The 25,645-nt window shown below is 40.5% G+C and overlaps 1 protein-coding gene and 1 long non-coding RNA gene across 3 annotated transcripts in view; one reads left to right on the top strand and one right to left on the bottom strand.

Moving 5' to 3' along the window:
• The window catches only part of MAMDC2 (MAM domain containing 2), a 62,753-nt gene that overhangs the window by 22,676 nt on the left and 14,432 nt on the right, over nucleotides 1-25,645 (bottom strand). For both annotated transcript variants that reach the window (XM_054004405.1, XM_054004406.1), the window contains exons 3-9: nucleotides 11,315-11,580; nucleotides 10,509-10,593; nucleotides 9,399-9,536; nucleotides 6,850-7,106; nucleotides 4,084-4,177; nucleotides 1,355-1,501; nucleotides 192-457 (exon numbers count right to left, since the gene is read on the bottom strand). In XM_054004405.1, the coding sequence (XP_053860380.1) occupies nucleotides 192-457; nucleotides 1,355-1,501; nucleotides 4,084-4,177; nucleotides 6,850-7,106; nucleotides 9,399-9,536; nucleotides 10,509-10,593; nucleotides 11,315-11,580 (1,253 nt within the window). The remainder of the gene's footprint in view (nucleotides 1-191; nucleotides 458-1,354; nucleotides 1,502-4,083; nucleotides 4,178-6,849; nucleotides 7,107-9,398; nucleotides 9,537-10,508; nucleotides 10,594-11,314; nucleotides 11,581-25,645) is intronic.
• LOC128822651 (uncharacterized) lies at nucleotides 18,619-24,340 on the top strand. The gene is made up of 3 exons (XR_008441537.1): nucleotides 18,619-18,650; nucleotides 20,058-20,213; nucleotides 24,178-24,340. It is a non-coding gene; the product is annotated as an uncharacterized LOC128822651 (long non-coding RNA).

The following is a 25,645-nucleotide window of genomic DNA, read 5'->3' as shown; positions in this document are numbered from 1 at the left end:
GAGAGGATGTGGAGCATGCTGAGAAACCAAGACACAGCTGGCTTTTGTTAGAGCTCCTCTGGTGAAGTCTCCAGCTAATTCACTTTGCAGGTATAGCTCACTTAGGATTAATCCCTGCATACAAAAGAACTCTAAGAAGGCAAGGAAAATCTCCTCTCAGAATTCAGCAAATTTGAAGAGTTGGCTCTTACCTTGCAAGGCATAGGCTTCTTGAAGGAGATTTCAGCTTGAGTCCAAACTCCCTTTGGAGACTCCAAGACAGACCAGATTTTCTCTTGAACAACATGATTCTCCTCAAAGATATAAACTGCAAGAGTGCCACTCATCTTGAAAAACCCATATAAGGCATAATAAAAACGCAGACAAAACTGCAAGTTTCCTGGCAGGGTCGGGCCATACAGACGTCCAATATACCCAGGCTGTGATGTAAACTTTGTGTTTGCCAACAAGTAATAGCCTGCAAGACAGCATAATTATTGTATTTAATATGGTATTAGCACAGCTGATTTGCTATTAAAGCAGCTTCTGTTATTGCATGAGACTTGATGCAAGTCTGATGCAATAAAAACAGCTATAAAAACAGTTCCAATTGGCAAGAAATAGATTATCACACTCTGACAGGAAATAACCATTTTTTTCCAAAAGCATCCTGTCTGCTTCTAGCTAAACTGGCACATGGCTAAGTTACCAGAAATAAGCACTTATCAAATTTATCCTGAAAAATTCCCTGGCTTGCTGGCATCACTGGAAAACTAGCCTTTTCAGGGTTACCATGGTGGGACAAAAAAAAGGAGGGTGGGCACAAGGCTTGTTATTCCCAGTGCCAAGTATAAAGAACTGAGACCTTAGTGCATATGATTAATGACCATGAATACTCTACACAGAGAGATGTCTGAATTTCAGAGCTTATTAACAGTCTTTTCACCATGTGGTTTCACTACACAATATTTATGTTTTCCCTTAAAAAAGCCAACTCTCCTAAGCCTAGAAGAGCTAAAAGGCCACTTTTCCTCTCTAAAAGCAATGCATTAACTTATTACATTTACTTCCATATTTTTTTTTATTCATCCCTCCAGCAACTACAGAGCAGTATAGTGAAGATATTCTGATTTATGGCCCTGCCTGACTATTCAATAGGTGACTGTACACATGGGGAAGCACAGCCAGAGTTCCATATAGGACCAAGCTGTGAACACTGATTTTTAATGGCAGAGTGTTGCACTGAGGTAAGCTAACCATTGTGCCAGTGATATTACTTAACATAATGAACAATGATACAACAGGATAACCTTAACCTTTTATACAACATTAATATATAGTTTGACTCTTCTAGGAAAAAACAGTTTTGATTCACCAAATCCAGTAGTGTGGTCTCCTGCTCTATACACATTGCGCTTCACTTTCACTCTGCTCCATCCTGGGCCATCTTTGTGATCTTGGTAAAAATTACACAGATCTTCCTCAAAATTGCAGCCTGCATTGGCAGGATTGAAAGGAACTCCTAAAAGAAAGATGCACGGGTTCTGTTAGGATGAGTACATTGTGATAAGAATAGGTTTGATGCAGAAGGATGCCAAAGCATACTTTGGTTTGTCTTGCTTTACTGAAGATAAGCATGTGAAAGGATGTTACACATATATAGTGCACAGCCATGATGAAATCAAACTATCAAATTGCTATTGCAAGTTGGTCTTATATTCTTATATTTTTTTGCAGGAGCCAAGAGAAACCCTGCTTCATAGCCCCCCTAAAAGACACATGAGCTCCTCATATTAAGACTAGATTCTTCCTTCAGGATAGATGATTCACAAGGACATTCAGACCATTTGTTTTCATCTGCTCCTTCATTCAAAAGATTATTAGGACAAAATAAGTGTGTCCGTGTGCCTGTGTGTGCACTGAACATCAACATTTAGTATTTTTTTTAAAGAGCACTTATTAAAAATCCTTTTCATAGTTATGTGTAATGTGTGTGCATATGCATGCTGTAAGTAGGTAAGCAAAATAATTTTTAGTTCCTGTACCACCTCAGGGCAATTTTGCTCTGGAGCTTGCCTCACACAGTGCTAACACTGCAGTGAAGAAAGCTGAATCATGTATAGTAAAGTTGATTAAAAGCAAAACGAAGACCCTCCCCAGCCCTGCTGATGGCTCCCTGAAAAAAAAAAGTGACTCTGCTGTATGGGCCATGCTAGTAAGTAAAACATTTCTACTTCTTCAAAGGCCTCACCAGTCTCTTACAGAAGGTGCCTGGGGAAGGAGAGGCACAACCCAAAGCTATCATGCAAATTTTGGCTTTGCCAGGAGCCCAGACACAGGACATTGTGTACAGCACTCTACAGCAGCACATACGACTTTTCTTCATGGAGATGAAGAGAGCTTTTCCACCAGTGGCAGGTACACAGGCAATCAGCTTTAGTAGAACAAAAAATGTGGCTTTGGAGTGATGCCTGAGGTCTTTTCAGTCTCAGATAGGTCAAATCTAAGCCCTCCTATGTGTCTTAACTCTTCCTGCAGCCATGGCCTCCCATCTCTGCTTTCCTAGTTAAACAAAAGGCAGGTGGAGCACTGCCATGTGGCATTAAACCCATATTTTGACTCATCCTTTGCTGAGCAAGTTTAGTACTCTGGTACCTTTTCCTCCATTTGGCTAACATCAAGACTTCTGTTGAGCAAAACTTCCAGAAAAAAATAAAGAAAAAACTTAGTGCTGTTATATATACTGCTATGGCCAAATACAAGGAGAAAGAAGAGCTCTTGCTTTTTAAGATCTTTACTCAGAAGAATTGAAGATGGCAATAATTGATAAGTCTAAAGGATCAAACAGTATAAGTTTTATTTCAACAAAGTATAAGGCAAATAATATACTTTCATTTCTCAAAAATAACCCAAAACAACCACAAAACCAACATTCAAAATCAAAATTAGTAGGCGAAGTTCTAGATGAACCTATCATATTCAGAACAGATTCTGATCCATTCAGATTAGATCTGATTAGATCAACCATTCATTTAGATCTGAACTTCAGCCATTGGGGCAGAAAATGCTATAAAATTTATCCCATTTCTCAACAGATATAACTTATCTGAAAATTAAAATGGAAAAAACAGATAAGCAGCTCCAACCCCATGAAAATTGCAAGCATAACTTAGGATTTTTGTTGCAAAATAAAGCAAATACCAAAAAGTTACTGAGGAGATAATGAAATAATGGATTTACTCAGCCAGGAGATGTGGATTATTAATGATTAATGTATCTGGAATCTACCTCCTTCAGCAGTGATACTTCAGCAGTGGAGGCAGAGGTAGCAGATGCTCTGAGATAAAAAGGAGGGAAAAACAGCCTCTTTTTCATTGATTACTTTAAAGAATTTGCCAAAAAATTCAAACTTCTGACCAAAGGAATAGATGGCATCAGTGGGAAACCACTAATCTACTTTTCACTAGTGTTTAGTGCCACAGTAAAACCTCAGCAACCAGCTACTTAAGAGGCTGCATTCACAAATGACAATGTCCTTTGTCCCAAGTGCCTCTACATCAGAGGTCACAGGGATTCAGGTGGTGTCTGCTGTTGTGAAAACCTAACAAATACCCAACAGACACACCCTGCTGGAGATGAGTAATAACTTCTGGAAGAGTGAAGACAGGGAGGCAAGGCTCATGTTTTGGCTCTGAAGAACACCTCAGGGCATGTGGCATGAATGCCTACACTGGCATTAATGAAAAGCCCAGGCCATCTTCTCCCTCATACCATCACACCTAGGAAAATCCACCCTCTCTTTCTGTGACAAGCCTGCAAGCAGCAATTTCTCAAAACCCGTAGTGATGCAAATACACCATTCAGTCCAGCGCTCCAGCTGCAGAACCCTGAGGGAAGGTCTTTGGAAAGGAAGCATTAAGAATTGGTTTCTGAAAAATTGAATGGCACTGGTGTTATCTGCTGTTATGTCTTCTGAAAGAAGAGGAGCCCAGTGGCACTAATCAGTTGAAAAGGCAGCACCAAAATTGCATATACTGACAGTTCTGAGGGGCAAGGCAGAGGGGGAAAACAAGGGAGGTAAATAGCAGCAAGAGCTCATCATACCTGTCTGATTGCTGCAGTAAACTGGAGAGAAAGAAATGTCATCAAGGGCAACATAACCTCCCTTGGCGCTATTGAAAGCAACTTCAAATATTACCTAGAAATTATAATAAGTTGTTATTAATCTGCCATATATAGTCAGCAATAATTTTGGTACATGTCTTTGAAATACAGAATTCTGATTGAATGTCCCAAACAGACTCCAGCACATCTCATACAGCGCTGCAAGTGTGGGGACTAATTAAATTATATCACTTATTAGGGATATAAATCAGAGCCTGACCTTAGCACTAGATCATTGCTCACTCAAGGTCAAAGGAAAAACCAAAAGGAATATAGAACTTCTTCTGCTTTATGAAGCACCACTTTTAAAGATGCAGTAAGGCTTCTGCCATTGTATTATACAAAACCACTATACAATCATCAGTCCGTACTACTGACTAGAACTCCAGTTTTATCTAGAATCTGTCTGGATCAAGAGCTGAAAACCCCCTATGTTCATGATTCTGCTATTAGTTTGCTGTAAATATCCTCAGACATTGAAACCTGTGACTTGGCATTAGCTGTCAGGGAAGATTTCTTTACAGAAGAGCTATTGCTGTGTTTTGTTTACCACAAAGATCAAACAATGTATTGTATTTAGTAATTCCCAGGGGAAATAATTTCCTCAAGTAAGTGGAAAACCATCCATAATTCTTGAGGAAGCGTCTTAAAATTTCTTGTAAGTATCAAAGATCTGAGATACAAGAAAACTTTGAGAGCCACCCCCAGGGACAAAGTAAGGAAATAAGGACAGATGCTTTCAGAGTGAGATTCTTTTCAGTGAAAGAAATGTCTGTGATGTTTTGGCTGAGGATGGGAGGCAAACTAGGAGAGCTAGTGAAAGAATCCTGAGCAATCTCATTTAGCCAGATGAAACAAAGAGGAAGGCCCTCTTGAAGCAACCAAAGAATTTATGTGTTGAGGTTTAATACTATTTCTATAAAATCATCTCTGAAATAATTACTATGTTAAGTTACACAGAAATTCCTTGAGCAGATTAAAGGCCTGTCTAGCCCAGTGTCTTTTTTCCAGCAGAGAGCACCTACTTTCAGAGAAAAAACTGAAGACAATGATAGGCTTTCAGTTCTTCCTCCCTTACATTATATTCCTGATGGATTCTTCCTTTCTCATTAATTTTTCTGATCAGTTTTTTATCTTAATAATGGTATCTACAGTACATTGTGGATGTAAGTTCTACGGCTGAATGATATATGAAAAGACCCTCTGTTCATTTTATTTTTGAACTGTTACATGGTAACTAAGAATTTGGAACAGGAATGTAAATTTTGAGAAACAGGGAACAGTTAATTTTTTCTGTGTCCTTCATGACTCTTAAGAACCTCTAACGTATTATACTTCCATCTTTTTTTATAAGGGCTGAAAACTGTTATTTCATTGATGTAACGTCTCCATACTTTAAATTATCTGCATCTCCCTCTTGGACAATATTTTTAAATCTTTTTTTAATCTTCTTAATTTTTTTTTTTTTTTTAACTGAGGGAGCTGAAATTGTATACCCTGGTGAACACAAGGTTTCCTTGTGCATTTACCCAGTGGTACAACATCCCCTGTTTTGCTATGTATTACCATATGGATAGTTTCCAACATTCTGGATGTATTTTTGAATGCCACCAGGAAATGAGTGGATATTTTCACAAACTCAACAACAGCATTGCCAAGCTCTAAGTGATCATTAATTAATTTCCATTCATAGTACTAGGACTGAGTTTATATGTACGTGAATTTAGTTTCTATTAAATGAATCAGTAATTCACTTACCATTCTGTATTATGAAGCCTTCTGAGAGCTGCCTTCCTTTCCTGTGAAGTCTGATGATTTAAATGGATTATCGCTGACTTTATAGAGTGTAAAAGGCCTACGTAACATCTCATGAAAATTAGCTTTACCCCTAATAATTTCTGGAAATCTACAGGTTTATGGTGAATTAGCAAATAATTTAGGTAGAATTATAAAGCAAGTTGAATTTATTTGTAATCCATGTATAAGAAGTATATATGTATAGAGAGAGTATATGTGTGTGTATATAAAAAAATTACATATATATGTGTAAAATACACATGTAAGTATATATATATGTAAATAATATACATACACTGTTTATTTTAGTCTTCTAAGTTTGGGGTATTTTTTAGAAAACACTAGAGAATAAAATATTCAAATTTTTCTGATACTCTTGAAAGTCATTATAATAACCATCAAGAGCTGTCTTTCACATTTAAGGACTACTGTGCTTAGGACCCAAGTTTGGACTTTCTCTCATGAACTGCAGGATCTAATTAAGGTGGAGAATAGACCTCAAATATTTTTTTAAATTTTTCTTCTGCAGTATTTTTCTTATGCATTATTTTATAATACTCAACATCCTCAAAAATGGATCACAGAGTCAAAGAAACAGGGCACTGAGCGAACCTTGGTATTATTCAGCAACTAAAAATCCTCCTATCAGTCAGACTCTACAACCTCTCAAGATACTCTGATCAAGCACTAAATGACCTGGCTTCAAAATCAAGCATGAGTGTGTAAAATGATCCCTCCTTGAAGGCCTTTACACAAAGGGTAAAGGAAATCACAGATCACAACCATCTTTACAGCCATCTTTCAGACACTAGACAGTCCCTGCTACGTTCCTGGCTTGGCCTGAGTTGGCAATCATGTCTGAAGCAATCTGGAAGTCACAGCTGGACTGTGCAGGAAGGATTGCTTTACCTCCATGGGATACGGCGCATTGAAGTCAACTTCTGCTTGTGTCCAGTCTGCATTCAGTGCACTGTCTGTTTTCCAGATCTCTTCATAAAAGCCACTCATGTCTCTTAGGTAAACAGTAAAAACAATGCTGCTTTCCTGCTTAAGTTGATAATAAAAAGATAAGCAGCCAGATACTGGGGCTGTGGTCTTTGGTGAGATTAGCTGGGCCACTTCCTGAAAATGTTTGACATAAACAGAGTCCACATACATGTAGTGACCTAGAAGCAGAAAAACATTTGGTATAAGGACACTCTTTAAGAAACACCACGTACAAGAAGTCTCAGCAGATGAACAGGGACTAGACATATATATCTATGAGCAACAATGGTTGCTTCCTAGAAAATTTTAGTAATTCTAAAATATTTTTTTTCCCTCTCTTTTCCTCCTCTGTGCAATCCAAAATTGTTTGGCTAAGATACCACTGGCAAAATAGTCAGTCTCAGCTCTTTCTTTTCTTAAGTCTTTATTATCATTAGAAATAATATATTTATCTATATTTGAAACATAATAAACTTTAAACTTTGGAAGCCATTCATAAATGGAAAAATGTGCAACAACTGTATAATCTCCCTGCTTCCCAATAGCTTGGTATAGTACTTAGTCTCTCATAAGTGCAACTTTTATTGAAGCAATCCAAGTAAATGAACAAGATTATAAGCCATGTGTTTTGTCATCTTTTACACTGCAGTTCATTTAATATATCAAATTATTGTCAAATAGCTTCTAGTCCTTACATATCTGCTCAGTGTTTCTAGGATTTGGTTTACAAATGTCTTATTTTTACTGCATGGACTGGAGTTTTTAAGTAAAATCCTTAAAGAAGATTTTTGGGAGATGTTAATGAACAGAAAAATGCATTGCATTTGAGGAGAGTATCTTCCCATCATGAATATAAGCCAATATGACCTGCAGGATTTTCTAAGGGAACAACTTCTAAGTCTCTGATTTTGGGAGTGCTGTCTCAATTTAAGCAGGACACATCCATGTTCACAAATATGCTGTGCATTGTTGTTTTTCTTCTTCTGCACCCCCAGAAGCACAGCAACAAACAGTATTTGGTGAACAAAAAATGGCTCTTCACAAGTAGAAAGCCTGGAGAAGATAGAAACATCAGACTGGAGGGGTACTTCAGCATGAACACTGCAAACTGTGCCATTCAGTTTGAGTGGGCACCACTACATTAATTAGCACACAGCAGTCTCAGACCTTCAGATGTCACTTCTTGCTTCACTCTGGTAGAAGGAGGGGAAAGGACTTGCTTGGCTGTGGGTCTCCTCCAGATTGCCCACTGCCAGTGATGGGTGACTTCAGCAATACTTGCCTGCAAGATTCTCAGCTCCACTTTTGTTCTGCAGTTTTAGCACATCTCATAGCTTAGCTACAATCTCCCTGGATGATACAACTTCGCAGCCTAATTCTTACAAAAGGAAGGCTCTTCCATTACTTTAGGCTTCTTGAAGTCTTCTCAGTAAATGCTCAGCAGTGAGGGCTTGGTGTGAAATAGAAATGCTGTGGCTACAAGAAAACACATCCCTCCCAGTTGGGAGCATTTCCTGTCACAGTACTTATTTAATAGGCTGATCCACTGTCTGCTGTTGAAGTTGTGGTGAGTTTGAACTTCCATCAAAATTTTACCAGCATTTCAGTGCCAGGGTGTGACGCAGGGTTGGAGAGACTCTGTACTCAATTCACACAATTGTGAAGTAAATAAGAAGGCACAGTGGCATGAGTTAAGGAAAGAGGATCAACCCTGCTTTTCATGAGATGTGATTCCTTGCACTGCCACAAGCATCATGCCACTCAAGACACAAAGTGTGCAGCACCAGTCCAATGTCCTGACCATCATCTGCTGTGGTACTTTGTACAAAGGTGAAGTTATCCCACAACCTTCTTCACAGCTGTGTAAAAATCTCTTCCCTGAGCAAGGTGTCCAGGACAAACATTTCATACCAGGCAAGTGTAGAAATTCCAATAATTCTTCCCAGCATTGTGTCTCTGAGAGGCTGTACTAACAGCACTTTTGACTAAGAGAAACAAAACTTCTAAACTGTATAATTTCACCCAAGATTCTCCAAGCATGTTTTAATACCTTAGTTTTCTTACTCAATTTTCTCAGTAGCCATTGGAAAGAAAACTCCTGCCAGATGTACAGAGCAGCAGCAGAAGAATCTAAAACTTACTGTGGCCCATACATTTAGAATACACAGAAAGTTGAATTTTCCAGCTCTCACATCCAAAATTTTATTCGTACCTCTGAGTACTTTTGAATCCTAGCAAAGAGTGTAACAACCTTTTTATAAAGCTTACAGGCAATTTTGTGTGAACTTCTGCAAAATCCCCCAACCTCTTTCTAATCCCTTTATCTTTTCCCTCTAAATCACTCTTACCATCCCCACCCCAACCCCACAATGGAAAGAACTCACATAATAATAACTCATAGTATGAGAGTCATACATGAATCACAGACACAGACTTTTCCACTATATTTCTGGTCTACATTTGTTGCTTACCCAGTGCGCTGTTAAGTGTGTGGTCTTTGGGCAGGATAGGCTGAGAATTCCGAATGTTCCCTCCACCAACAAACCAGTTGACGTTAGGATTCCAGTGGTTCACATAGCCACAAAGATGGTTTTCTTCAAAGTCACATTCTGCAATTGCAGACACCACCAGCTGATTGCACATATTTTCATTACAGAAATAGGAAGAGCAAATTGCTAAGCACTGACCTCATTTCACATATGGCAGAGCAGATAACGCCTGTATTTATAAAACTGGACATAACATTTAAGAGCTCATAATAAATAGAAGCGAACCTATCCAAAATTTTGGTAATTTTTTGATAAAATTTTCATTTCCATTCTCTTTGGACCAATCTGTCTTTTCATCATTTGCCAGGACAGGACTGCTGTAATTTAGAACCAAATAAAGCAGATTTAAATATACCACCTCCTTATAGTAAATAGTCAAAGCAGAAGTTTTACTTGTGAATCAGGGATGGCCAGAAGCAAAGCAGGATAAGCATTTCATAAAAGTAATGCAACTGCTTTGTCTCCTTCACAGAGACAAAGAATTGTGGCAACTTGTTTGGACTCCACCACAGCTCTCCAGAAATGTGAAGATCTCCCAGCCTCCTAGACACTGGAATTTTTGAACTTCATTAGCAGTTTTTAGCAAATATCATGAGGAAATGGCAGTAAGTATAAATATATATATATCAGCAGAGTTTTTTGTCTGCAGCCACAAGATGACACTTGTAAGGAAGCCATGAGCAGGCAGAGAGCAGAAATAGTCTTTCAGCTGTTATGTCTAGTATTTGAAGCAGTACAAAGCTTTTTAAAATATAACAGTTGTTCCTGCTTGAAAAATAAATAGATTTGGAATTATATTGTTATATATAATATGTGTGTATATATATCACAGAGAGAGGTGAAAAACCCCCACTCACTAGTTTGTGCACTCTTAGCTTAAAAATTATCTGTATTGAATATGGCAGTGTACTTTTGAATTATGAAAAAAAAAATATCTTTTTTTAAAGCCAGACCTTCCATCCAGTTTTAAAACTACCAATAAGGCATTCTCTTCTATGCAGTGAATATGAGGGTTGAGTGAAGAGTACTTACCAATACAATATCCAGAAGTTATTTTGATTTCAAAAACTGCTATACTGGTGGATTTATCTTGTCTCATTTCACCTTCAAGTACCAGCTGCACAATATAAACCAAACTGTCAATTTTAGGATTTCATTAGTACCTTGAATATTTAAACAGGATAAACAGGAGAACAAATTAAATGTTTCTTGGGGAACCATCATCTTTACAGTCAGGCATGCTTTTGCTGAAAGAGCTTGGCAGAAAGTATTAAAGATGGAGCCAGTGTTCTTCTGTAACCACAGAAGACATGCTGAAGAACAATGAGACAAGGCAAAAAATTCCCACACTTCATTTAAGAGTATGGAATTCCATATTCCTCAGCTGTGGTTATGCAAGATGTTATTGTGGGTGATGCAACATGATGGTTTCTGGGTAGAAATACTCTTCTATCAGCATGTGACTCCTTCCAGAAAGGCATAGAGGGCAGGAATAAGTGAGCACAGCTGCAGACCCAGGACCTGGGGGTTCCTGTATCTGCCATGTGGCACCAGCAGCTCTGCAGGGATACCAGGAGATGAAGCATCCTCATGGCAGGGCTCAGCTGGCCATGTGTCCCCATGAGATGCTCCATGCAGTTGCTGGTCAGAGCACTGCCTTATGCCAGCTCTGCTCATGGGTGCTAGGGACAGAGGGCTCAGCTGACTTGTGCTGCCAGCCTTAGACATGAAAGCCAAGAATAGGGCTCAAAATAAGTTTGTATATATTAAAAAAAGAAGTTTGTGCAGCCCAACATATGCACCAGAAAGCCTGTGGCATCTTCTAAAACTGGACTTACCTTATACTTCTTTGTGCTGTTCGTTAAATCTAAGCTAGCTATGAGCCAGCTGTCTGATGGCTCCTTGGTTGACCACAGCAAACGATCAAAACTTTCTCCTTCCTGCCTCAGGTACAGGTTGAGCCTGGCAGGATCAGGTGAGGTGTCTGAAGTTGTCGCTATCTGATAGATCAGTCTGACACAGCTCCACTCCTCGGAGTACAGATCAGGGCTGGACAGCACTGCCTTATCACCCTCATAAGATGTATCCACAGAAATGTAATGTCCTGGGAACAGACACACACCAGGACAATAAATGTCAGAGGCTTTGCTTTTGCATCCCTGGAGAAAGTATTTATTTAGGAAGGAATGGTAATTCTGGGACTAGGTCTGGAGGATGAGACCACCACTCCTCTGGTAAGTCACTTAACCTTTTGATATCCTACTGTACTCACACAAATGTGACTTCACAAGTCTCCCATCATGTTTAAACAAAATTTTTAAATTATTGGAAATTTTGAGACAAGACATTTTATCTTGTCTCAAAATTTGATTTATATTTATTTAATGCAGATTATTAAGTAGTACCCTTTGAAATTGATAGCTGTAGATAGACAATTTGATTAACAAGACAATTTGCACACAGAGAAATATTTTGCAGGCATATTTAGTTGTTTTATAGGTCAAAACTTTTTTATTTTCATGTAGATTTAAAAGCAATACATAAAATGAGACATTGCAGCTAAAAACTCCCAAAGCACCTCTGGTTTCAAAGAATAAAACTAGAAAGACACTTCTGAGTAGTAAAATTAACATGTTCAAGTCTGCTGATTCAAAAAATTGCAAAATGTAAAGCAACATTTAAACACAGCAGCAGTCCAAGATTATTTTAAAATTACTCTCTGGGGCAAGGTCTAAAACTGCCTTCCATATAAAAATGAAAGGTTGCAATGACGAGCTAAAAGTGCATGAGGAGGCAAAAAAAGTGCAAAAGAAACAATGTGTAGAAAAATGAAGCAACAGTAAATAAATTATAGTGAAGCGTAAGCATGGTCCTAGAAGCCCTACTAAGACATCAAAACCAAGATCAGAAGAGTAAAATGGACTACAGGAGTCACAGAAACCTGAAATACGATGCCAGAAATAAGTGATGCAAAAAATGAAAACTTAAAAATAAATTTTAAAAACCCAAAACACCATAAAACAAAACAGTAAGACAAACTAGGACACCCATGTCTGAAACGTTATCCCACAAATTATCAGGAAAATGATCCTGCTAACCTAATGTCAATGTACACTAGACAAATCCCATTTCTGATACTAATTCTCATCACCCGAGCTGCAAGTATGAGTTAAAAGAGCTATCAGGGCCTTTATCAAATTAGTCCTTTACTCAGCAGCACACTTTCCAGAGAATACACCTGTTCTTTAATCTCCTCTCACCTGACCACAGCACTTGTCAGTTTCCATGCATATATAAATACTTGGATAACTCAAAAATGTCAGTGGCCACACTGATGTTAAATACATTGCTTCCCTTTGAGGCGCAAAAATCCCCTCCCAAATTCTGCCTGAACCCTCCCACTCTACCAAGACACCCTGGAGCTGCTTCCCAGAAGCTCCCTTGTTGCCTTTTGAAAAGTATTCTCTCTGAAGGAAAAAAAAGTCATCTGCATGGAGGGTCACCACTCCCTCAAGGCAAAGCACATGTATAGATCTGCTTTATGAGGTTCCCAAAATCTTCTCCCATAGACCCCCCCAGGAAGGTGCCAGGAACAGATAGTCACTCTAACAACACCCAATTCTTTGGGAACTGCATGTTACAGCATCCCCCTGCATCTGCTCCCTTTCTCACCTGCAGACACAGTGCCCAACAACCCATTTGTACTGCGTATTTTGTTTAACTGATGTAAGATAAATGATTGCTAGGAAACAGCTGCAGCCCTAAGCAGTGTAAGGGGCTGTGCAAATACAGAAAAGTTGCATTCTCTTTCCCTTTTTAGGGAATGGAATTTTTTTTGCCTCTTATCATGATTTCTCTTTATATCTGCTGTCTGGTTTTAGTCTACTGGGGAAAGAGACAAAATCACTGGTAATGTACAAGTAACTTGTTAGTGTAGCAGTATTTGAAAGAAAAATAAGCACAGAATAAATATTTAAAAATAGGCCTAATGTGCGTGCCAAATACTTAATCTGCCAGTACTCTGTAGCATGCACTTTCATGCATTAATCCAGTTAGCTCACACAAGTTAGCACAGGCAGCGTTTATTAGCTGGCATATCCCTGCCCAAGGTACGCATGTTTTTTCACAGGAAGATAGAGAGAAATCATCGAGACTCCATCAAAAGTCAAATGCTTAAATTAAAACATTTGGTTTTGATTGATATAATTGATAATATCCTATTCAGATGAAGAATCTATGTTTTAGGCTAGTCTGAACTTGGATCATTTTACTTACAAAGAAACCTATCATTTGGAATCTATGCCTGGCAATTTCAGTTTAGATTTCAGCCCTGATTTTGTCTGTACTTCAAGAGAAACCCCACAGAAAACAGATCCTTTTTATAATAGTAATCTTTTTTCTTTTTTTTTTTTTTCCAGAAATTAGCATTGACATAGGAAAATACATTCACATGAAGACCTCAAATTACCAGCTATGAAGCTTAAATGGCTGCCAGGATTTAAAATTTAATTATATGTAGACTAAGGTTTCTTCTACAAAAATAGTGATTTCAAAGAAAATCTCTTATAATTTCCAATCGGGATGATTACATCAGTGTAAATTTGACTCTGCTATCTGTGTGTTGTGCACTTGCTCTCACTTTTGTCTGATTCACCACAGATAGGAGAGCAAAGATCATGAACTCCCTTTTTAACTGGGGATGGGAGTTGGTTGCTTTTTCTAAAAGGATTAATTTTACATATTCATTAACTCTCCAGAAACAGTGCTCTCACTCCCAACCTAATAATTTTAGCTTCTTTTGAAAACTTAAATGTGTAATTGGCTTCACTGAAATCAGTGTGAGTACTGATAGAGAGCTTTATGTGTAGGTTCAAATGCTTTGCTAATCAGGATCAGGGAGTGTGGCACTTGGCAGTACCAAGCACAGAAAATGCCAACATTAAATTTCTTCCAAATGAATGGCGGCATTGACTACACGACCTTTATCCAAAACTGCACTTCAGTACCAGCAATGATGTGCCATTGATGCAGAAAGGAAGGTCTCACAATGCAGACCTCAAGGACTGACACAGAGCAACTGTGAGAGCAAAGCAAGGCGAACGGGACGGGGGGGAGGAGGGGGGGGTGGTCCTTGAAGTAAAGAAGCAGACAACTTTCCACACTTGTTTGTGGGAGTAATAGGAGGTTATTTTCCAGTCTGTGGAGAATTTGATGAATGCACAATGGTGTAGCCTCTCAAAACTGTAACATAGAGCTTCATATTGCAGCATGCCACAATCCTCCTGTAAATGCTCATGACAGTTAATTTATAGCAGTCATTCAGGAGCTATCAAGAGAGGGCTACTCTTCAAAATCACAGAAGGCAGATGAGAGTAGTCACAAAACTCTAGGAAAAGCCTGATGACACAGAAACACAAGCATGAGATTTACAGCAATTACTTGCTCAGGGGGTAGATGCAGCCCTTAGCAGTGTAAGAGGTTGTGCAAATACAGGAAAGCTGAACTTTGTCTTTTTCAAACTGGCATGACTTCTTGAGTATCATGAAGAGTGACCCAGCAACTGTAGAGTCAACTCCCTCAGGACTCTCAGATACATCTCATCAGGTCCCATAGACTTATGTATGCTCAGGTTCCTCAGGTGGTCACAAACCTGATTCTCTCTGAGGGACATGGCTCCCCCAGCTACATTTTACAGTCCATTCACTCATGAGGTGTGGGGAAGAGAGGCTGCCAGTGAGGGTTGAGGCAAAAAATTTTTGAGCACCTCAACCATCTCCTCATCCTAGTTACCAGTTTGCCTTGCTTATCAAGGGGGTAAATGCTTTCTTTGACCTTCCTTTTCTGGCTGACACACCTATAGATGCTCTTTGTTTTGTTCTTTGTGACCTTTGTGAAATTCAGCTCCAGCTTTGCCTTTGCCTTCCTCACCCCATTCCTACACAACTGGGCTGTGACCCTATAGTCTTCCCTGGATACCTGTCCTTGCTTCCACTGACTGTCAATTTCTTTCTTGTCCTTTAGTTTGACCGGCAGGTCCTGACTAATGCATTCCAGTCCTTTGCCTTTGTTATATCTGTATATGATAATTTGTGCAAATAAAATTGTTGTATGTTTCATAGTTATGTACTGTTAAGATATATTTTTATAAGAAGTTTTAAAATGCACAAGCCAGTGACAGGGATTTCAACACAATGTCAAAACCACCTGGACAAGGGAGGGAGAACTTCATTTGCAATCAAATAAAAGTGGCCAGCCTGGAGATGGATCGTCCATCAAGGTGATCTGAGGATGAATACACAATAAATATCTGAGATTGAGATAGCCGATGCGTCTCAATACTGAATTCTGGGAATTTGATCATGGGTGCTCATCACTCTCTGGACATGTTTTGTTCAACTCGCCACAGAGAAAGAACTCCATATGAATATGTGCAGTCCTAAAAGGAAGAAAAGGGACTCTGCCTCAGGCAAGAAAAAAAACTGCTTGGAGAAAGAACTCCATATGAATATGCGCAGTCCAAAAAGGAAGAAAAGGGACTCTGCCTCAGGCAAGAAAAAAACTGCTCGGACAGGACAGTTGGTGTGAAGCACAGGAGACCCCCTGCTGTAGCAGTCGAACCTGCGTCTCACCCACACCGATACCCAGGCTCGGCACTGACCTTTTTTTGGATAGTGGCTTTTTCGTTGTTATTCTTTAAATTTTTATTTGGACCATTTAATAAATTTTCTTTAATTAATAAATTGGGGCATTCATTTATAACACCTTCTTTGCCTGAACATTTACTCCTTTTGCTAGTTCTTCTGTTCTACAGAAAGCAACCTTAAAGATCTGCCAAACTTCTTTTGCTCCCTTGACTCTCAGAGCAGTTTCCCAGAAGATCCTATTGACTACATCCTTGACAACCTGGAATTTTGCTTTCCTAAAATTCATGATTCTGACTTTATTCTTTGCCTGACCCATATCCCTCAGGACTGCAAACTCCTTGAGTGCATGATCACTGCAGCCCAGGCTGCCTCTAATCTTGACAGCCCAAGTTAACTTGTGTTGGTAACCCACGGGTTCAGTATCACATCCCCCTCTGGTAGGGCTGTCTATAACCAGGCTTCAGAAGTTATCCTCCATGCACTACTGGAGTCTCCTGGACTGCCCACAGCTCACCGTGTTACTTGCCAGTGTTGAAGGCCCCTGGCCAGACAAGAGCCTGCAAGCACAATGCCTCTTGCAGGTGGAGCAAGAAGTACTTTGTCAGCGGGCTCCCCTTGGTTGGGCAGCCTGTAGTACACACCAGCCATGAGGTTCTCTTTGCTGTCTCGGTGTCTGATTCTTACCCACAGGCCTTCAACCTGCTCATGCCTGTTCTTTGGAGACAGAACTTCACACTCAATCCACCTCCTGAAACAGAGGGCAATCCCTTCACCCTTAGTTTTCTGGGACAGCCTGTAGCCATCCATAGGTGCAATCCAGTCATGGGATTTGTCCCATCAAGTTTCAGAATTGGAAATGAGTTAAAACTTCACAGCAGCACAATGGCTTCCTTCCCTTCCTGTTTGTTTCCCACACAGTGTGTACTGGTGGAAAGGCACCTCAGCTGAGCTGTCAGCTCATGCTGCCCGCTTGGAGGAATACCCTCTAACGTCACGGAGGTATTTCACTGGTATTTCTTGCCTTCTGTTACCTCAGGTGCCCTAGCTTGTCTCCATATGACATCAAATGAGCTCTAGTGCGACCAGCACATCTCAGGTCCACTGACTGACATTGTCCCCTTCCTTGACACATCTAGTTTAAAGCTCTGTCAATGAGCCCTGCTCGCTCCTGAGCAAAGACAAGCTTCTGCAGACATGACAAAAGCCAGGGACTGCTAACTACCTTTGACAGCTGACAGCCAGCAGATGCCTGGTGAAGGCAAATACCTCCAGCCAGGACAAGGGATGAGAGAAAGGAGACTCAGATACATTTCCTTCACCACTCTCTCACTGCTCAGGCTAGTAAGTAATGCACTTTCTACTCACATTTCTATGATGATGTTTTACCTACCATGTAACTTGAATGTCTTCTGCTTGACAGCTGAATCAAACTTTACAGGACAAGCATGTGTTCCTTTTATATTCCTCCATGTCCAAGCAAAACATTGAGCCCAGGGGGAATTAGGACACTATGTTTCAAGTCTATCCCTCCCAATGCAACTATGCACTGCAGCAGCAAGATTGATTAAACTAGATCTTTAAAATTCTCCTGTATCAATGTTTGTCATCTTGCTGCTCTAAAAAGCAGTTCTATACAGAGCTTCTCTCAATTACAGTTTGTGATGCATTAACTCCATGAGTCATTCATCCAATATTTCCAAAAATATATACATAAAGGTGGGCATCAGTAGATCAGTCAGCAGTGGTTATATCAATGGCTAAGGAATAAGGGCTACTGAGGTCAGAAATCGTGCTTTTTTCCAAAAAAAGAGCACAGAAACTACACTGATTGCTTTCTCTGTAAATAGCAAAACAAGACAAAAACCCAGATGCTGGCTAATAAACTGAAACAAATTGCATTGAGAAAAAAAAAAAAAAAAAAAAACCAAACAACCACTGAAATAAAAAAAATTACCAGTTAGCTTTTCAATGATACATTTCCTCTGTAAAAATGTGGAAGGGTAACCACAGACTTGTTCTGGCTCTTTGTGAAGTTTATGTCTGACATAGCTGCTCACTTAGTTCAGCCACAGTACAGCTTTACAAGAAAAACTGAATATAAGCAGCAAGCTCCAAGAAAAACAATAATAAGCAGGAAAATTTGAGAAATTTAATTTGGTTAGGTACTCATTTATATTAAAAAATGGCAAGAAATATCTAACACTTGCAAGTCCTGTTTTCATTTTTCTCTGTATTTCCCATACAGAAAGAGGAATTAATGTTACCGGGGTTCCTTAGGATAAAAGTTGATCTATCAATCCCTTCTGTGGAATCACAGAATCTCAATTTTAGATCTTGGCTTTAGTTTTGGGATTTATTTTTATATTTTATTGCCAAAAAAAAAAAGGTAGAAAAGCAGTACATTTCTGAGATCTATGAAGTCTTCTTACATCTCCAGAAAGTTAGTTGGAAATATTAACAATAGAGCCAGAAGGACAAAATTTTGCAAATGAAGTTTGTCCATGCCTTCTTCCCCAGCTGGATCCTCCAGGTAAGAAAATGCAGCAATAGTGTGATAGATAACACAAAATGTTATTTTATTCCATATCTATCTGTGCCCAAAATTGCTACTGTCTCTCTAAGACCCAGCAGTGCAGCGGGAAACACAGGGCCAGCGGGTGCTGGGTCTTTTTAAAGCCAGGGTCACCCAAGCAGAGCTCTCTTGCCCCCACGCCCTGGCTCAAGCCAGAGGCTCCCCTTCGTGGGTTTTTTGTTTCTCTCTTGCCTTCAGAGGGGGTTGTTTCAGGCAGGTTTGTGGACCCACAACAGCAGCAACCTGAGAAGCTGCATTTCACAATCAAAACCTGTTTCAGAGTGGATTGTGCAGTGTGGGGCTAGAGCTGTAGGGGCTGTAGGGTGCTGTTTTCAGTGCTTGGGGAGATCGTTTCTGCCCCCCAACACACCCACGGCTTGGGAACAGCAGCACCAACACCGGTGGAGTTCAGCAGGAGGCAGAAGACCACAGCACCAACACCCAGTGAACCAGAGGGTAACACCATGGGGCTGGAGTGTCCCGGCTACACCAGCAATTCTGCCACCAGAACTGCTTTGTAAACTCCTGCCTTCCTGGTTATTTGATCCAGAGAGAAGTGGGGTTTGTCTGCCGTCTTCCTCGTGTCTCCCAGACCATGCAGTTGCCTGAAGAAGGCACTGTCTTGGGGGAGGTCACTCTCCCATTTTGAGTTTTCCCTTGCTCCTCAGGAGCCAGTGAGATTTCAGCACCTTTGTAACTTATGACTGTTGCTATTTTGTTTTGTTAGTAAAATGTTATTTTCTTCACCTATATCTACTCATATTAGTTTTTCCTCATTGGTAGAAAGGGATTGATTAAAACTATAAGGGTAGGTAACTCATTTCAGAGTGTCACTCATTAAATTGTCTTAAAAGAACACAAGCAGCGATCCACTTTTGCCAGAGCTGGTGTTTAATCCCTTCCCCTTGGCCCCTGGGAGACTTGCAGCAGCAGTTTCTCCCCTGAACGGATGGATGTACTCACAATACATGCAGGGCTGAGTGGAAAAGCCTGGCCCACATTAATGAACATAACGTTTCAGTCCCAAAACATTCAAGGGGGTGCCATGATTACAGCTACTTGATGCTGCAGGGTATAACTGGTGCTTTCATTCCCATCAAGCCACAGATTATTTTATTTCTGGTAAGCTGTTAAATTCACACCAGACAACCTACATGGTATATCCTGGGACTAATCAGTGTTGTCATCACAGAAAAAACATTCTGTTCTTTAAGCCTCCTTGTCTCCTCCATGGTTTCTTAAAAGTAGCCCTGTGAAAACAGCTGAGGGATGGAGAAGCGGAGGTGAGTGTTTTGTGTTTGTTGTCTGCAGTGACTGGCATGCATTGCTATTGTCAAGGTTTTGCTTTCTCTTCTGTATCTACAGGGGCAGCAGCAGTTTCAAGTGTAAAGATGTCACTTCTTCGCAGAAAAAGCCCATGGTCCCACCTGGCCACTGCTGGCTGCCCTTCCAGCCAGGGAGGAAACCTGAATACCCCACCAGATCTGCTCATCTTCTTCACGGAGTCAACAGGGTTTCCAGGTAACTCTCACAAAGCTGAATAGTATGTTAAAAAACAGAAGAATTTTCTTAGAAAAGCACAGCCTGGTGTGATGAACATACAGGCAGTTCACCCAGGTAGTCACCCACCTTCCTCTGGCCAAATGGACAAACCTGTCAACAGGAGTTCCTCCAGCAGCTTGCTCTCCAGCTCACCTTATTTTATGAGCTGAGTCTACCTACAGGGACTGAGATTAATGATTTCATCTTTTTCTTGCCACATTCATCAGACCAGGCCAGAGAACTGTTTGCCAGACCCAGGGCATAAATCTTCCAAGGCTCCTTTCCCAAAGATGGCTTTATAAATTCATGACCAGCTCCACCTCCTGCCCTGGCCTTTGCTCCCCCAGGAAGTTCAGAATACAGCTGTTAGCAAGCCTGTCAAAACTAATACAATTAGCACTGAAATACTCTGTGACTGCGGCATCTGCTTGCAGCTAACTGACACTCTGGAAAAGTCTTCCAGCGTCCGTCCGTCAGCTTGCCTGTGAAGGTCTGGCAAGGGTTCAGCCTGAGCTGTTTTCTGCTACTGATTTAGAGGAGCTGCTCCATTGCATTGGGGATGCTTCCTCTCCTTGTTCTCTTTCAAGTTCCAAGGTCCTCACATCATGCACCAGATCTCCTATTTGTTCTGAGCCACAAGCATGTGGGTTTTTTCCTTTCACAATGACCTCAACAATTTTTATACACTTTCAAATTTTGTTTCTGTTGTTTCAACCAACCCATCAGTCTTAGTAAACTGCTGTTCGCATCACTCAGTTCTCATTTTCATGCTAATCATCACATAATTTCGACAACTTTTCATATGCTGACACAAAGGCTGCCAAGTTTTTGTTAAGTATCTCTGATTTTCCTTCAAACAGCTCTTTCCAAAAGACATGTCCATGACTTCTGTTAGCTGGTATACATCAACATCTTGTGTCTCCAATATAGGTAATATTTGGAGACACGAGATTCTCTGCTGTGAATTTATGGATGGGAAATAATTGAAAAAAGCTTTTTCTTTATTCTTTGGCATCCTAAATGAGTTTCCATTGCCCACAGTGCACAGGAATATTAAAGATAAGAAGCAGATACAGTTGAAATCACCAAGCATCTATTTGTTCACATTTTTCATCTATTCCATTACTAGCTCTATTTCTTTGCTAAATCCTGTTTCCACCAGGATCAAGCACACAAGGTAATGCACTGTGACATCTCTTCTAGTACAGCTGCTTGTCTTGGTCGAGTGCATCCCTTCTTTGGCAGAAAAATACAAAATTTCATTTGCATTATGTTGTCTATTTACTTTGCTCATGACTCCTTTTATTTGCTTACATAGGTGCACGTGATGTGATGCAGTGGAGTATGCAGATAACATATTACAAGCTCTGCTCTGTATTATGTGCACGTAATGTGCTCTGTGGTATGAGCACATCTCAGCCTGGCCAAGGCAAACCTGCCTAACTGTAGGCCACACAGTTTTGGGGGCACATCTTTGAAGAAAAAATTATCAAATCTGCAATCCACATCAAACTGTAGGCCAGCACTCCACAGGGAGCCAGCATAAGGAATTTGGTGAGCCAGACCATGAAACAAAGGACTTCTGGCTGTGTTTTTAAAGGGGGCATTTATGGGGGGCATTTACTTCTCCTTGGATCAGAGTGACAAGAATAGCCATGAGGAGTAAGAGTTTAAGAAAGAGATACTCCAACCAATCAGCCCTGTTTTGGTTTCTATGTGTCTGGATTTCCATCATCTGGAAGATTAGGTTTTTGTGCATCAATAGTAAAGATTTCTTGGTTGAGTCCTTGGTGTACTCCAAAGTGGTTAAACTAAAAGGCCGTGGTGCTCACAATCTAAGTCAAGCTCTGAAGCAATCCTGGACTTAGGGAAGCAGTCAGATTGGTCACAGGAAGTAGTGGCTCTGGGAGGGAGAGGGCAAGTAAGCTTTGGAGTTGGCATGAGCAAGGAACAAGTCTGCCCATCATGACTTGGCTTTGGTTCATGACAGAATAGGGTCACAGCATGCATGGGAGGTCCTGGACCAGGATTTCCCTTGGGGAAATAAAAAAAAAACCTCAGCTGGTGGCCTTCTGAATTGCATCTGCAAACCATGTGGATGCATTAAATGCAAGATTATAAAAGTTAAACTTTTCTACTGCCTGAATCTGCTCTCTCAGTATCTGCCAAATCACTTGGCCTACTGCATTACCCTGGAAAACAGCTCATCTGCCTAAACACTTGTCTGTCTCTCCCAGTTACATCAGATCAACTAAAATGTAACCTTTATCCACAAGTCTTATCTCTCCAAGGGAAACTACAGACCTGCTTGGGTAGAAATTACATTTATTCTGATATTTGGCTGGGCCCCAGATCCGACACAGATGGAAAAAAAATACTTGAAATATAAATTTGTTTTTACTGGCATCAGAAGTTGAACTCCTATGAGTTCAGTTTCCTGCTTTACATAAGCTTAGTGGTTTCATATTCTTTTCTATACCAGAATCATTGGGATAACTGGCAGGCTCATGGTGGGCTGATTGATGATCTCACATCCTAAAATGCAAACAGAACTGCAGACAGGTGAGGCACATATTTATATACATGACCTGAAACAGCTGGCTATAGAAAGCTTACAGGTGAGCTAATCAGATCCTGATGAGTGGGGGCAGTAACCTGGTCACAGGTCACCTGAGGGAACTGGCCAGGCCACACAATCAGTTTCCAAAAACTGCTGGAGATCACTGTCTTTTAACCAGTTTATCACTGGCTGCTGTTGAGCAGCCCCTTATTTCTTGCTGTACTCACTCTGTGGCCACTTTGGCCAGAGGAACCAACCCTAAGCAAGAAAGCAGGGACAGTGACTCATCTTCTGCCCCAGCAATCTTCATCCTGGACCAGGTGCATGTGATGGTGAAAATTCAATATACACAATCACAAAACCTTCAGTCAAGGAATACATCAATTAATGCTGAACATCACAACCACCAGCCCTCACGGCTAACATTTCCTGGAGTTCTGCACAACTGCATGCATCAATTAACCATTTCAAAGATTGGCTTCAGCTTATAGGGATGCTTCTAGGCTTGCAGTCCTGTACATCATTCCTGCTTGGCAGTGGCTGGTAGCGACTTTAAGTGTGTATGAGGTGTACAGACTGAGCCAAAATCCACAAAATTGGAGAAGGGTTTATCAAAATAGTCCCAAGATATAAATCTGTAATCTCTAGAACATCTCACACACACAGAGGTGAATTTACTGATGGTCTCAATACTCATAACATTCACAAAGTATTTCACAGGATGCTCTGGGTCTCTGTGGGGAGGGGCTGATGCCCTAGGATTCTCTCCCCCATTCCTAAGTAGTTGCAGTCCCTAGAACCACTGTAAGGATATTTAGTCATGGAGTTTCTGCTCCAAGCAGGATAATTAAGCTATCCAAAATTAGTGAGGATCACTTAGTATCAAAAGCAAAAGACAACTCATTGAGCATACTCTGATATAAGGAACAGAAAGACATAGATGACAGTCGAGGGTATGAATGTTTAATTATTTAGGAGATTTAGGAAGCAGTATTTGGCTTTCTACAGCATATCTAACTGCTGATTGTAAGCAATTGAGTTTTGATATATTTTAGCTTCCCTAGGTTTTATTTTAATTAAAATAGCTAGTCAAACCCTTCTTTGTCCAACTCCGTGAACCACCTAACACATTTGAATTCACCTCAGGCCATCAGATATCACCAGGCGCAGGGCTCTGCCATCTGTCTGTCCCAGTCCAGTCTTCACACGTCTGTCACATTGTGGTGGCCTCTCTGCTTCCCCTTACTAGGCAACAGTCAACAAATTAATTCCTTCAGGCATCCCCTTCAAATGCTACCCAGCTGCCCTGGGACACTTGTCATCACAGATGCTAAAACTTTATTTGTAACTCAAGCCTCAAAGATTTCAATTTTTTTTTCCTAGATTACTTTTGAAGTGAAAAGCTCACAAGAATCTTGGTGAATTTTAGCACTTTCTGCAATGTCATTCCAGTGAATATCCAGTATTATCCTTAGGCAATGGCTCACAAAGGAATTCAGCAAATCCCACTTGAGCTGTAAGACACATTTATCAAGACTGAAGTAAAACCTGAGATATAAATGAGTCATTGAAAAAAATCTATCAATCTGACCCTGCCAGTTAATGAAACTGTTTTCTTCAAGATGTCCTCACTGACTCCTGTTTCACAGTCAGAGTAAAAACTTGTCAAAACCTTCCAAAGGAATTGAGTTTATAGCCTCTCATTAGATATTTTGTATTATTATATTAGTATTATTCCCCCTAAGGGATCACTAAGGCTATTAGGCCTTATTCTACTTATTTTATATCCTAAATAGCCTAGAGAGGAGGAGGCTGAGGGAAGCCTTATTGTGCTCTTCAACATCCTCACAAGGGGAAGCGGAAGGGCAGGCGCTGATCTCTGCACTCTTGAGACCAGTGAGAGAACTCAAGAAAAAAGCACAAAGCTGTGTCAGGGGATGTTTAGGCTGGATATCAGCAAAAGGTTCTTCACCCTGAGGGTGGCTGGGCACTGGAACAGGCTCCCCAGGAAGTGGTCCCAGCACCAAGCCTGACAGAATTCCCGAAGAGTTTGGACAATGCTGTCAAGCACATGGTGTGATTCTTGGAGTGTCCTAAGCAGGGCCAGGCGTTGGACTCAATGATCCTGATGGGACCCCTCCAACTCAGCATATTCTGTGATTTTGTGATCCTAGGGTGATCAAATACACATGAAGGAAGTTTATGTAAATCCATAAAACACTGTTTAAATTAACTTGCACTCAGAGTGATAAATCTCACTGGCACTTAACACTACACCAAAGGAGTGATTCCCTTGCAAATGTACACTCTATATTTGAGCATGAGTTAAAGAGCCCCAAAATGTGCCAGCAGATCTGACCTCACCTCCTCACAGCTAGCTGTTAGTACCCAAGAGTGGTCTCAGATGGATGCTCAGGTATGAATAACATGTAGAATAAGCACACTGTGACACTACCCTCCTGTTGCCTCCCAGTTCCTGTGGCCATTTTTCAGTGTGGTGGTCTGCCTGTGCTGGTTGTGGGATCAACTGTATGAACACACAAGCCTAACTAAGCAGCATGTGTCCTCACATTTATTCTGAATAAAAACAAATGATGCAGAAAATAAACACTGCAGAAATAACTTTGCTCTATCTGCCAAGCTTGTGTGGTCTTTCTAAAAACAGTCCTTAGTCCACGTCTTCTGAGAATGCCTTTTAGTGTCATATTTGCCATAATGTATAACTCAGAAGTTGAGACAAGGCAAATGCTGGAATGCTTGAAGGCGTTACCAAAGTTCATGCAGCATCAACAAACACATTCAGTGTCAATCCCAAACACATGTTTTCTGTGTCTGCAGCTTCCCCAGGAAG

Source organism: Vidua macroura, chromosome Z (assembly GCF_024509145.1).
Source record: "Vidua macroura isolate BioBank_ID:100142 chromosome Z, ASM2450914v1, whole genome shotgun sequence".
Lineage (NCBI taxonomy): Eukaryota > Metazoa > Chordata > Aves > Passeriformes > Viduidae > Vidua > Vidua macroura.
This window is presented reverse-complemented; position numbering and strand designations above follow the sequence as displayed.